The 12,335-nt window shown below is 45.1% G+C and overlaps 1 protein-coding gene across 1 annotated transcript in view; it reads right to left on the minus strand.

The window, feature by feature from the left end:
* lamc3 (laminin, gamma 3) overlaps nucleotides 1–12,335 on the minus strand; it is a 232,446-nt gene that overhangs the window by 50,003 nt on the left and 170,108 nt on the right. The window contains exons 16-17 of the mRNA XM_051932256.1: nucleotides 7,224–7,366; nucleotides 1,009–1,187 (exon numbers count right to left, since the gene is read on the minus strand). Coding sequence (XP_051788216.1) covers nucleotides 1,009–1,187; nucleotides 7,224–7,366 — 322 coding nt within the window. The remainder of the gene's footprint in view (nucleotides 1–1,008; nucleotides 1,188–7,223; nucleotides 7,367–12,335) is intronic.

The following is a 12,335-nucleotide window of genomic DNA, read 5'->3' on the forward strand; positions in this document are numbered from 1 at the left end:
TCATTGCTATGTGGCAGACAAATGTCAAGAGGAGAACATGCGGATTTCAAGATGACAGTGGCCAGTCCAGTTACTGCACTTGGGTCTGTGGATCTGTGAGAGCGCAGTGCTAACCGCTGTCACACACGTGCGCTTGGGGAACAACCTAAAGGCTTGTGTGAGTGTAATTTACCACAGAGACATGAGGGGGCACTGTGTAATAACATTCTCTCTTCTCCTCTCCAACTTTGACATCATTTCTGGGGTCAGACCACCAGGACACACTTCTTCCTCCCAGAATCCATCTTAAGAGGAAACAATGCCATCTTGGGCAGACCGATTGATTGCTTCAAGACGTCTCATCTTAGTGCTGTGGCATGTGTTTTATTTTACACCTTTTGTGCCCCTTTAATATAAGGGGTTTACCTCTGGGTGCCCCACACCCTTTATCTTGTACTTTTGTCTCGCCACCTGACCAGTAATTTTGTGCAACTGGCCAGCCGGAAGTGGCTGGTGTGAATGTGTGGGTGGCTGTCCATCTGCGTCCCCCATTGAAGGTTATTTCAGTCTCTCAACAGGACTGTTTTGTCACGCGTGTCACTGTACCAGATGTCATTTTGCCATCCTTTTCCAAGAAGACCTTACTGTCATCAGGACCTAAACCCAACTGAAACAGAAGCAGAACCAGTGGCTTTGCTAGAAGGTGGGGGTCTTCTGTGCCTTAACCCCTGATCTCAGGCATCCAGTCCAACTGCAGATCTACCAGTCCTCATTGACTGCATGAAAACTCCACAGGGTAACCAACTGAAACCTCCCCAGCTCCTTGACATCATGAACACTACATGAGACACAACACCCCCCTGCCCCACCACCACCTCCATGCTTATGTCAAACACAAACACATACTGTATGTTGAGGTAATGACATTAACAGAGAAGGTAGACTAAGCCCCTAATAAGTAATGAAGCTAGCGTAACCCATGAACAGAATGGGGGTCCACTCCCCGACCCCTCCAAAACCATCACTTACTTCACGGAGAACCAGGCCATAACACACAGGACACTCTTCACACTGGTGAGTTGTTCTGTCGTTGAAGAAGTTGACCTTGCACTGGTCGCACTTGTATCCCGTGAAGCCCTGGCGACACATGCAGGTTCCATTGTTGTGGCACTGCATGATGACGGAGCCCATGGGAGAGCAGTTACAAGCTGAGGAGAGACGAGAATGAACGAAATGAATAAATACACAAAGATACAATAATCTAATACATAAATAAATGTCTATTTCATTCCCGAACACTGAATTAGCGAGGCTTCTCTCCTAAGACCCAGTCCATACTGAGTTGGTTGTACTGAACGTGGACAGGTAGCTTTACTCACCCAGAAAGTCAAGGCTGAGAATCCATATACTTTAATGTAGATTTCTGGCAAGAAGTCCTACAAAGTATTAGGACGTGAAAACCATTGACAACTTGAAGATAGATAGATAGATAGATAGATAGATAGATAGATAGATAGATAGATAGATAGATAGATAGATAGATAGATAGATAGATAGATAGATAGATAGATAGATAGATAGATAGATAGATAGTGTGGAGACTGGCCCGGACACAGACAGGCACACACGCTCTTGTCACCCAACACACGTTTATTTACATTATTTACAAACTCCATTTTGTGCTTACAAACCCCAAAGTCCTGGCCACAACACAATGCCTTCTTCAGGCCGCCTCCTTGTCCTCCTCCTGACGTCATCCTTCTTCCTCCCAACTCTTGTCCTTGACTGGTGGGAGGCGGCCCCTTTTATACCCACCCGGATGTGCTCCAGGTGCTCCCCGGCAATCTTCCACAGACACTCCCCAGTGTGGCGGAAGTGTTGGCTGTGTACCCGGAAGCACTCCGGGTGTCCCCTCTTCTCTTCCCCCCAGCACTTCCTGGTGTGGCAGAAGCGCTGGGGTCCAGGGTCCCCAAGGCATCAGGGCACCCCCTGGTGGTGGCCATGGGCCCCTACAGGGTAGAGCTTCCAAGCTCTGTACCCGTGGCCCCCAATACAACCAGGGAGGACGCCCCCTCGTGTCCTGGAGGAGGCACAAGCCCTCCTCCACTCCTCCTGGGCGTCCCGGCCGGGCATGGACGCCCGCCGGGCACCACAATAGATAGATAGATAGGTGAAAGGCGCTATATGATAGATAGATAGATAGATAGATAGGTGAAAGGTGCTATATGATAGATAGATAGATAGATAGATAGATAGATAGATAGATAGATAGATAGATAGATAAATAGATAGGTGAAAGGCGCTATAAGATAAATAGATAGATAGGTGAAAGGCGCTATATGATAGATAGATAGATAGATAGATAGATAGATAGATAGATAGATAGATAGATAGATAGATAGATAGATAGGTGAAAGGCGCTATATGATAGATAGATAGATAGATTGATAGATAGTTAGATAGATAGGTGAAAGGCACTATATGATAGATAGATAGAAAGGTGAAAGGCGCTATATGATAGATAGATAGATAGATAGATAGATAGATAGATAGATAGATAGATAGATAGCTGAAAGGCGCTATATGATAGATAGATAGATAGATAGATAGATAGATAGATAGATAGATAGATAGATAGGTGAAAGGTGCTATATGATAGATAGATAGATAGATAGATAGATAGATAGATAGATAAATAGATAGATAGATAGATAGATAGACAGAAAAGGCACTATATTATAGATAGATAGATAGATAGATAGATAGATAGACAGAAAAGGCACTATATTATAGATAGATAGATAGATAGACAGAAAAGGCACTATATGATAGATAGATAGATAGATAGGTGAAAGGCGCTATATGATAGATAGATAGATAGATAGATAGATAGATAGATAGACAGAAAAGGCACTATATTACAGATAGATAGATAGATAGATAGATAGATAGATAGATAGATAGATAGATAGACAGAAAAGGCACTATATGATAGATAGATAGATAGATAGATAGGTGAAAGGCGCTATATGATAGATAGATAGATAGATAGATAGACAGAAAAGGCACTATATTATAGATAGATAGATAGATAGATAGATAGATAGATAGATAGACAGAAAAGGCACTATATGATAGATAGATAGATAGATAGATAGATAGGTGAAAGGCGCTATATGATAGATAGATAGATAGATAGATAGATAGATAGATAGATAGATAGATAGATAGATAGATAGTGTGATATATGGCCGACAGTTTATCCTGGCCAATACCCCCAAGCCACCAGATGGAGCCCTCCCTCAAAGGCGGCCTTTGGGGGTGGCGACTAGGGCAATCACCCCAGGCCCCACGCCTGAGGGGGGCCCCACGATAGAAGATTATTTTGGCACCGTCAGCTCATCATACAAATATGCGGGGCCTCTGCAAGACATTCAAATCCGTTATAAACTGTGTAACAGCAGGGGCCGCTAGTGCTCCCTTGAACCCTCAGGTACCATGCCAAACACCAGGTAAAAGTCCAAGACTTTTTATTTTTATAATAACAAAGTGCACAAAGCACCCTCCACTCCACACTACTCATATAATCAAATAAACAATCAATAATCACAATTCCTCCACTACCAGACACTTAGCCACCCTTCCTCCCAGCTTAGCTCAGTGTTGGCTTTCCCACAGTCCTTTTATATCTCCTGACCCGGAAGTGATTCCAACCCTGTAGTCCATGATTCGTTATCCCTTCCGGGTCAGATTAAAAGTCCTTTTCTTCATCCCAGAAGCACGTCGTTCCTTCTGGTCATGTGATCAGGACGCACTTCCGGGTTATAGGGCACGTATAAGTCCTTGAGCCTCCCTGTAGCGTCCTCTGGTGGGCCCCACGGTGTCCAGCGGGGTTGGGAATAAAAACTCCATTGTCCATAATTCCCTGCTGGTCTTCGGGGCACTCCCAAGGAGGGCTCCCTCTAGCGGCCTGGGGGTATTGACCGGGATGAAGAGCCGGCCATCTCCCACAACTGAAATACGGTACATGGTGGATTTCTTCTAATTCCTGTGACCGTTGCGAGCGCGGAAAGAAGCTTTTCAAAGTTGAAACTTATCAAAAATTATCTACGATCAACAATGTCGCAAAACAGACTGTGCAGTTTAGCTATTTTGTCAATCGAAAAGGAACTTGCCTCAACATTGGACTACGAGGATCTTATCAACGATTTTGCTCAGCGAAAAGCCAGAAAAGTGGACTTTCGTCTGTGACTGTCAAAGCAGCTGTTTGGTAAGTGTTCGTTTTATAACAAGTGTTCTGGTTCTCCGTAATTAAATAAATTTGCCCACTCCAGCAGGTTCGGCAGAAACAACTGTTATCTAGTTTGTTAATTTTGCGTGCAAAATGTTTCTGAATCATTAATTAAGTTGGTTAAAGGCCACTAAACCAATATAAGAACAATTACAATACGTAATGTAATCAAACGGCCAATGGTACCTAAATAAGGCACCGTGTTTTTTAACAATAATAAGGCGTACAGCATTAGAGGCGGACAAGCCCGTGAGCGTGGTGATACGGTATATAGCCTACACTTATGGCTCTCGGCCCCGCATATGACACTCGCCCAAGGCCCCGCGTACTCCTAAGGCCACCTCTGCCTCCCTGCAACATGGAGGTGCCCCGAATTCCAGCAGGGAATCATGGACCATCCATCCATCCATTTTCCAACCCGCTGAATCCGAACACAGGGTCACGGGGGTCTGCTGGAGCCAATCCCAGCCAACACAGGGCACAAGGCAGGGAACCAATCCTGGGCAGGGTGCCAACCCACCGCAGGACACACACAAACACCAAGCACACACTAGGGCCAATTTAGAATCACCAATCCACCTAACCTGCATGTCTTTGGACTGTGGGAGGAAACCGGAGCGCCCGGAGGAAACCCACGCAGACACGGGGAGAACATGCAAACTCCATGGACCATGGAGTTTTAATTCACAGCCCTGCTGGATACCGTGGGGGCTGCCAAGGGATGCTGCAGGGAAGAACAGGGAGTGGCACTTTCCCTATAGCCCGGAAGTACTTCCCAGTCCCGGGAATGGAAGAAATGATATACTTCCGGGCAGAAGAAAAGAAGAGTTTTGATCTGACCCGGAAGTGCTAGGAAGTCACGTGGACTGAGGGACAGAAGCACTTCTGGGTCAAGGAGTTTAAAAAGACTGTGGGAGATCCCAGCAGTGAGCCGAGTTGGGAGGAAGGGTGAATGAGCTGCTGGGAGTGGAGGATTAGTGTATTGTGTTATTGATTATTGAGTTATTATTGAGTATTGTGGAGTGGAGGTGCTTTGTGCACAGTTATTATAATAAATTTAAATATTGGACTTTTACCTGGTGTCAGAACGTGTTGTTTGAGGGTTCAAGGGGACGACAGTGCCCCCTATCTGTCACAACAGATAGATAGATAGATAGATAGATAGATAGATAGATAGATAGATAGATAGATAGATAGATAGATAGATAGATACTTTATTAATCCCAAGGGAAAATTCCCATACTCCAGCAGCAGCATTTTAATTAATATTGTTTTTCATTAATGAGTGATAACAATGCAGGTATAACAGACAATAACTTTTAATAATGTTAACGTTTACCCCCCCCCACCCCCTGGGTGGTATTGAAGAGTCGCATAGTGTGGTGGAGGAACGATCTCCTCAGTCTGTCAGTGGAGCAGGACGGTGACAGCAGTCTGTCGCTGAAGCTGCTCCTCTGTCTGGAGATGATCCTGTTCAGTGGATGCAGTGGATTCTCCATGATTGACAGGAGTCTGCTCAGCGCCCGTCGCTCTGTCACAGATGTCAGACTGTCCAGCTCCGTGCCTACAATAGAGCCGGCCTTCCTCACCAGTTTGTCCAGGCGTGAGGCGTCCCTCTTCTTTATGCTGCCTCCCCAGCACACCACCACATAGAAGAGGGTGCTCGCCACAACCGTCTGATAGAACATCTGCAGCATCTTATTGCAGATGTTGAAGGACGCCAGCCTTCTAAGGAAGTATAACCGGCTCTGTCCTCTCTTGCACAGAGCATCAGTATTGGCAGTCCAGTCCAATTTATCATCCAGCTGCACTCCCAGGTATTTATAGGTCTGCACCCTCTGCACACAGTCACCTCTGATGATCACGGGGTCCAGGAGTGGCCTGGGCCTCCTAAAATCCACCACCAGCTCCTTGGTTTTGCTGGTGTTCAGTTGTAGGAAGGTAAAAGGATGATAATTTGCTTAACCTAAAATACAATATGGCGGCAGGTGAAGCTAAGACTAAAGCAGCGCCAGTAGCAAGAAGGGAGCTACGGATATACCAATATGTGTGTGGGGGGGGGGGGGATTTTGGGAATGTACCAAACAGTCTAATAACAATATTCAAACAGGCTGCTGTAGCAGCACAACGACCATATCAATGGTTGGACATCTGTCACCTTTGTGTTGCCAGAGTTTGAGCTGCAGGACATGAATGTGGAAGTCTGCTGTTCTTTTACCAGTTTCCTATGGTTGGCGATCTGCGCCTTCACCACCTGATCAGGGCACCATGCAGTCCCTACACTGATGGGTTGAAGGCCAGAGGTCCACATGACCATCATCATCATCAAATTCTTTCAAGTGAAGCCTGAAAACCATGAGGACTGACTGAGATCATTAATGTTAGGGGTAACATTATGGCATTATGGTCTCATGGCCTTGAAACCCCTGCAGATTTTGTTTTTTTTTTTCCTCCAGCCCTCTGGAGTTTTTTTTGTTTTTTCTGTCCTCCTGGCCATCAGGCCTCACTTTATTCTTTGTTACTAATCAAAGAATTAGGACTAAAGGACTTTGATATGTATGAAAATCTATCCATCCATCAATCATCCAACCCGATGTATCCTATCACAGGGTCACGGGGATCTGCTGAAGCCAATCCCAGGCAACGTAGGGTGCAAGGCAGAAACAAACACCGGGCAGGGCACCAGCCCACCACAGAACACACACACTATGGACAATTTAGGATCGCCAATGCACCCAACCTGCATGTCTTTGGACTGTGGGAGGAAACCCACGCAGACACGGGGAGAACATGCAAACTCCACGCAGGGAGGACCCGGGAAGCGAACCCGGGTCTCCTAACTGTGAGGCATCAACGCTACCCACTGCGCCACCATGCCACCTTAATGAAGTCTTCCCAAAGTAAATCAGAACTCACGAGAGTGGAGCCTCCTGCACATCCTGCACAGACTCACCTCTGCAGCCCCGAGAAGAGAAGCTGAAGAATCCTCTCCGGCAAACTGTGCACTTCAGGCCTTCAACTCCTGGCTGGCACTGGCACTGCCCAGAGATGGGATGGCAGGCGGGTGACAAGGAGCCAATCAGACTGCAGTTACACCTGTGGGGAGGACACACGTCGAGTGATTTAAGCAGGCAGGGTGGCCTTGGGTTAAAAAAAAATCTATAGATGTAGATGCCAGGCTGACTGTACCAATCTTAGTAACTACTTAAAGTGTTAAATAAATATTATCGCCTGGTTTATTCCAGCCCATGATAATTTTGTGAATCTCTATGTGCCCATAACAATCACCTCCTCAAACTCGCTTAATTTAATTTAGCAGCAGGGAGGGCTGAGCCAATCATGGCAGCACCGGGGCACAAGGCAGAAAACATTCCTTTATGTGCCAGTCCATCATTTGACGAGAGGCAAATTTGAAGTCGCCAAGTATCTTTGGGATGTGGGACTAAACCTGAAGCCACCGGTCATGAGAGAACATGCAGACCCCACATGGACAACAGCTGTGGGCACAGGATGTGAATTCAGGATGCAGGAAGCTCGGCGCCACATTAAAACTGCAGTTCTTTTCCCCCTTAAAAAAAGATTTATAGCACCTTTCATAATAAACACTTCAATGCACAGTATAATATTTATAGAGTTAAAATTAAACAAGTTATATTGAGCCTTTCAACCAAAAACAAAACACATGCAGAGTGACCTTTACAAACCCATGAATTCAGTGTCACAGAGGCACTGGGCACAAGGCAGGCCATTGTAGGGCACATTCACACACACGGCCAAGGGGCTGATTTATAGTAGCCCACCCTGGTGGGTTTTCAACAGAATATCAGCTGGCACCACCTGCTCTGTCCTGAAGTGGAAGCTGCAGGTCACTAATGGCACACCCCTCACCTCATCTGTTAAACATCATGAAGAATGCCATTTTGACCTCGGCTGCCCTGTCTTGAAGGTGTCCTTGCACAATGAGACGACCTTAAGACTATGGCTCATTATGAGACGTTTCCAGCCATTTTCAGTCGCAGCCTTCATTTACATAATAATAATAATAATAATAATGCATTTTAATAATCTTAGAGAGTCTGTGACATGTAATGTGACATGGCCAGGGACTCACCCCTCAAGCAGGGTTAGTCGTAGTGACGTCTCTGTGTGGATGAGGGCTGACAGCCAATGAGTGCCCATCTGGACATAAAGTGTACAGTATATAGTGCAATGACGAGGAATAAAGAACCTCACAAACAGAAGAGACACTCATCTGTCTGAAGTCTTCTGTTTTACATGCCAAGAGAGAATGGAAAAACGACAAAACTCGGCGAACCTGTTAACGCTTCATACAGCGCTGGCTCTGTCAGGCAGCACACTGTGGGCCATCCTAACGACTGTGCCAGAAAGTCAGAGTGCCAACACTGAATGTGACATGCTTAGTGATTTTCAGTGTCATACTGTATATATATATATAAAGGGCCGGGACGCCCCTGCTGCATATGTTCCAGGGGAGCAACCATGGGCAACCCAATACCTCCCCCGGGACGCTTGGTGGCAGCCTCCCTGGATGAGGATGGTGCCTCAGTTTCCTGCAGGGCTTCATGGGAAATGGAGTTCTCTACAGCCCTGTTGGGATCTGGGGTGGCCGCCAGAGGGTGCTGCATGGATCCCTGAGCCGGCCTGGACAACTCTACAGCAATCAGAGGCAGGTGATCAAGCACCGGGTGGGCTATAAAAAGGGCCAGTAACCACCACTCAGGAGCCAGAATCAGGAGGAAGAGGACGAGGTTGCCAGGGAGGAGTGGTGGTGCCAGAAAAAAGGGTTGTGATTTGTGCTTACTGTGCTTACTTGGACTGTGTTGTGGCTGGGGGGTTCACGGGGAAGACATGCCCTCCAGCTGAAGAAAATAAAGTCTTTTTCTGTTTTTACATGTGCCTCAGTGTGAGTCTGTGTTGAGGCGGACGCAATATAGCACCTTTCATCACTATATATATATATATATATATCCATCCATCTATCCATCCATTATCCAACCCGCTATAATCTAACTACAGGGTCATGGGGGTCTGCTGGAGCCAATCCCAGTCAACACAGGGCGCAAGGCAGGAAACAAACCCTGGGCAGGGCGCCAGCCCACCGCAGGTATATACAGTGCATCCAGAAAGTATTCCCAGCGCATCACTTTTTCCACATTTTGTGATGTTACAGCCTTATTCCAAATTAAATTCATTTTTTTCCTCAGAATTCTACACACAACACCCCATAATGACAACATGAAAAAAGTTTACTTGAGGTTTTTGCAAATTTATTAAAAATAAAAAAATTGAGAAAGCACATGTCCATAAGTATTCACAGCCTTTGCCATGAAGCTCCAAATTGAGCTCAGGTGCCTCCTGTTTCCCCTGATCATCCTTGAGATGTTTCTGCAGCTTCATTGGAGTCCACCTGTGGTAAATTCAGTTGACTGGACCTGATTTGGAAAGGCACACACCTGTCTATAGAAGGTCCCACAGTTGACACTTCATGTCAGAGCACAAACCAAACATGAAGTCAAAGGAATTGTCTGTAGACCTCCAAGACAGGATTGTCTCGAGGCACAAATCTGGGAAAGGTTACAGAAAAAATTCGGCTGCTTTGAAGGTCCCAATGAGCACAGTGGCCTCCATCATCCGTAAGTGGAAGAAGTTCAAAACCACCAGGACTCTTCTTAGAGCTGGCCGGCCATCTAAACTGAGCGATCGGGGGAGAAGTGCCTTAGTCAGGGAGGTGACCAAGAACACAATGGTCACTCTGTCAGAGCTCCAGAGGTCCTCTGTGGAGAGAGGAGAACCTTCCATAAGGACAACCATCTCTGCAGCAATCCACCAATCAGGCCTGTATGGTAGAGTGGCCAGACGGAAGCCACTCCTTAGTAAAAGGCACATGGCAGCCCACCTGGAGTTTGCCAAAAGGCACCTGAAGGACTCTCAGACCATGAGAAAGAAAATTCTCTGGTCTGATGAGACAAAGATTGAACTCTTTGGTGTGAATGTCAGGCATCACATTTGGGGAAAAACTGGCACTGCTCATCACCAGGCCAATACCAACCCTACAGTGAAGCATGGAGGTGGCAGCATCATGCTGTGGGGATGTTTTTCAGCGGCAGGAACTGGGAGACTAGTCAGGATAAAGGGAAAGGTGACTGCAGCAATGTACAGAGACATCCTGGATGAAAACCTGCTCCAGAGCGCTCTTGACCTCAGACTGGGGCGACGGTTCATCTTTCAGCAGGACAACGACCCTAAGCACACAGCCAAGATATCAAAGGAGTGGCTTCAGGACAACTCTGTGAATGTCCTTGAGTGGCCCAGGCAGAGCCCAGACTTGAATCTGATTGAACATCTCTGGAGAGATCTTAAAATGGCTGTGCACCGACGCTTCCCATCCAACCTGATGGAGCTTGAGGGGTGCTGCAAAGAGGAATGGGCGAAACTGGCCAAGGATAGGTGTGCCAAGCTTGTGGCATCATATTCAAAAAGACTTGAGGCTGTAATTGCTGCCAAAGGTTCATCGACAAAGTATTGAGCAAAGGCTGTGAATACTTATGGACATGTGATTTCTCAGTTTTTTTATTTTTAATAAATTTGCAAAAACCTCAAGTAAACTTTTTTCACGTTGTCATTATGGGGTGTTGTGTGTAGAATTCTGAGGAAAAAAATGAATTTAATCCATTATGGAATAAGGCTGTAACATAACAAAATGTGGAGAAAGTGATGTGCTGTGAATACTTTCCGGATGCACTGTATCTTAAATGCAGATGAGCAAGAGTTCAAGTCAGCTCTCTGCAGGTCATTTCTTTCATTTGAACTCGGTTCGTTGAAATGCTCTCAAAGGACTTGTTGCATTGGCTCACATTGTGCAGTTTCAATTAAGTTCAATTACAGAAGATTAATTTAGTTTTATTTCAGGGCATTTATAAAATTAAATTGAGTTATTTTCTGTCATTATGGCTAACTTTATAATTATTACAAGTAAAACAAATTCAATTTAAATTTTCTTAACTTTAACTTGTTTCATTCACTTAACCTCATGGCTCATGTTATGCAACAGCAATGAATAAAAATGTAATTTATGCCTGCATTTTATTATTTAAATGTACTCAGTTTATTGGAATTAAATGCAATTTAATCCTCAGCTGAACATATTTCAATTTCTGCTCTTCATTTCATTTTGTAATTTCTGTAATTATAATTTTTTAATTTTGTATAACTTGGAGGGAATCAAATTCAGGTGGTCTTAAATGTGGGCAGGATGGTGGCACAGTGGTGAGTTTTATTGGGTTGAATGGCCAGTTTGTTCAAATGTATCTAACAGAAAACATTCATTCTGACAAGAGTCTGGGGTTCAAGCGCCAGCCTAGCACTGCCCATGTGGGATCTGAATGTAGAATTTAGGGGTAATCATGGACTCTGACCTAACTTTTAAGTCATATAGCAACCAGAATACTAAGACTGCATTTTTTCCCATAAGAAACAGAGCAAAAGTTAGACCTCTTATAATGTTACAAGATGCTGAAAACTGAGTTCACACTTTGGATTTTAGTTGGCTAGACTACTGTAATGCACTCCTAACAGGACCACCTAAGACAGACGTCAATTGGTTGCAATTAGTGCAGCATACAGCAGCCAAAATCTTAACTAGAAAAAGAAAATGTGAGCACATCACACCAGTCCTGGCGTCATTACACTGGTTACCCGTGTCCTTCAGAATTTAATTTAAAATACTACTAATGGTGTATAAAGCCTTAGACTCTTTTGCTCCTTTCTATATATGGGAATGCCTGTCCCCTTACACCCCAAATCGTAACCTTGGATCTAGGCCCGAGGAGAGGGGAGTGCAGCTGTTACATCGCTCCGGGGCCTATGAAGCTCAAGGGGGCCCATGAAGCCCAACACGTCCCATAATTTTTATTATAATTTGAACATTTATTTATTTAATTCACTTTATTTTTATTATATTTTTTAAAAATTTGCAAGTCTGTTTAGTTTCAAAATTAAAAAAGAACGTGGGTCACAGGGCACTTAGCAGTGGTCAACAGTTTAC

The sequence above is a fragment of the Erpetoichthys calabaricus genome, chromosome 9, assembly GCF_900747795.2.
Source record: "Erpetoichthys calabaricus chromosome 9, fErpCal1.3, whole genome shotgun sequence".
In the NCBI taxonomy this organism is placed as follows: domain Eukaryota; kingdom Metazoa; phylum Chordata; class Cladistia; order Polypteriformes; family Polypteridae; genus Erpetoichthys; species Erpetoichthys calabaricus.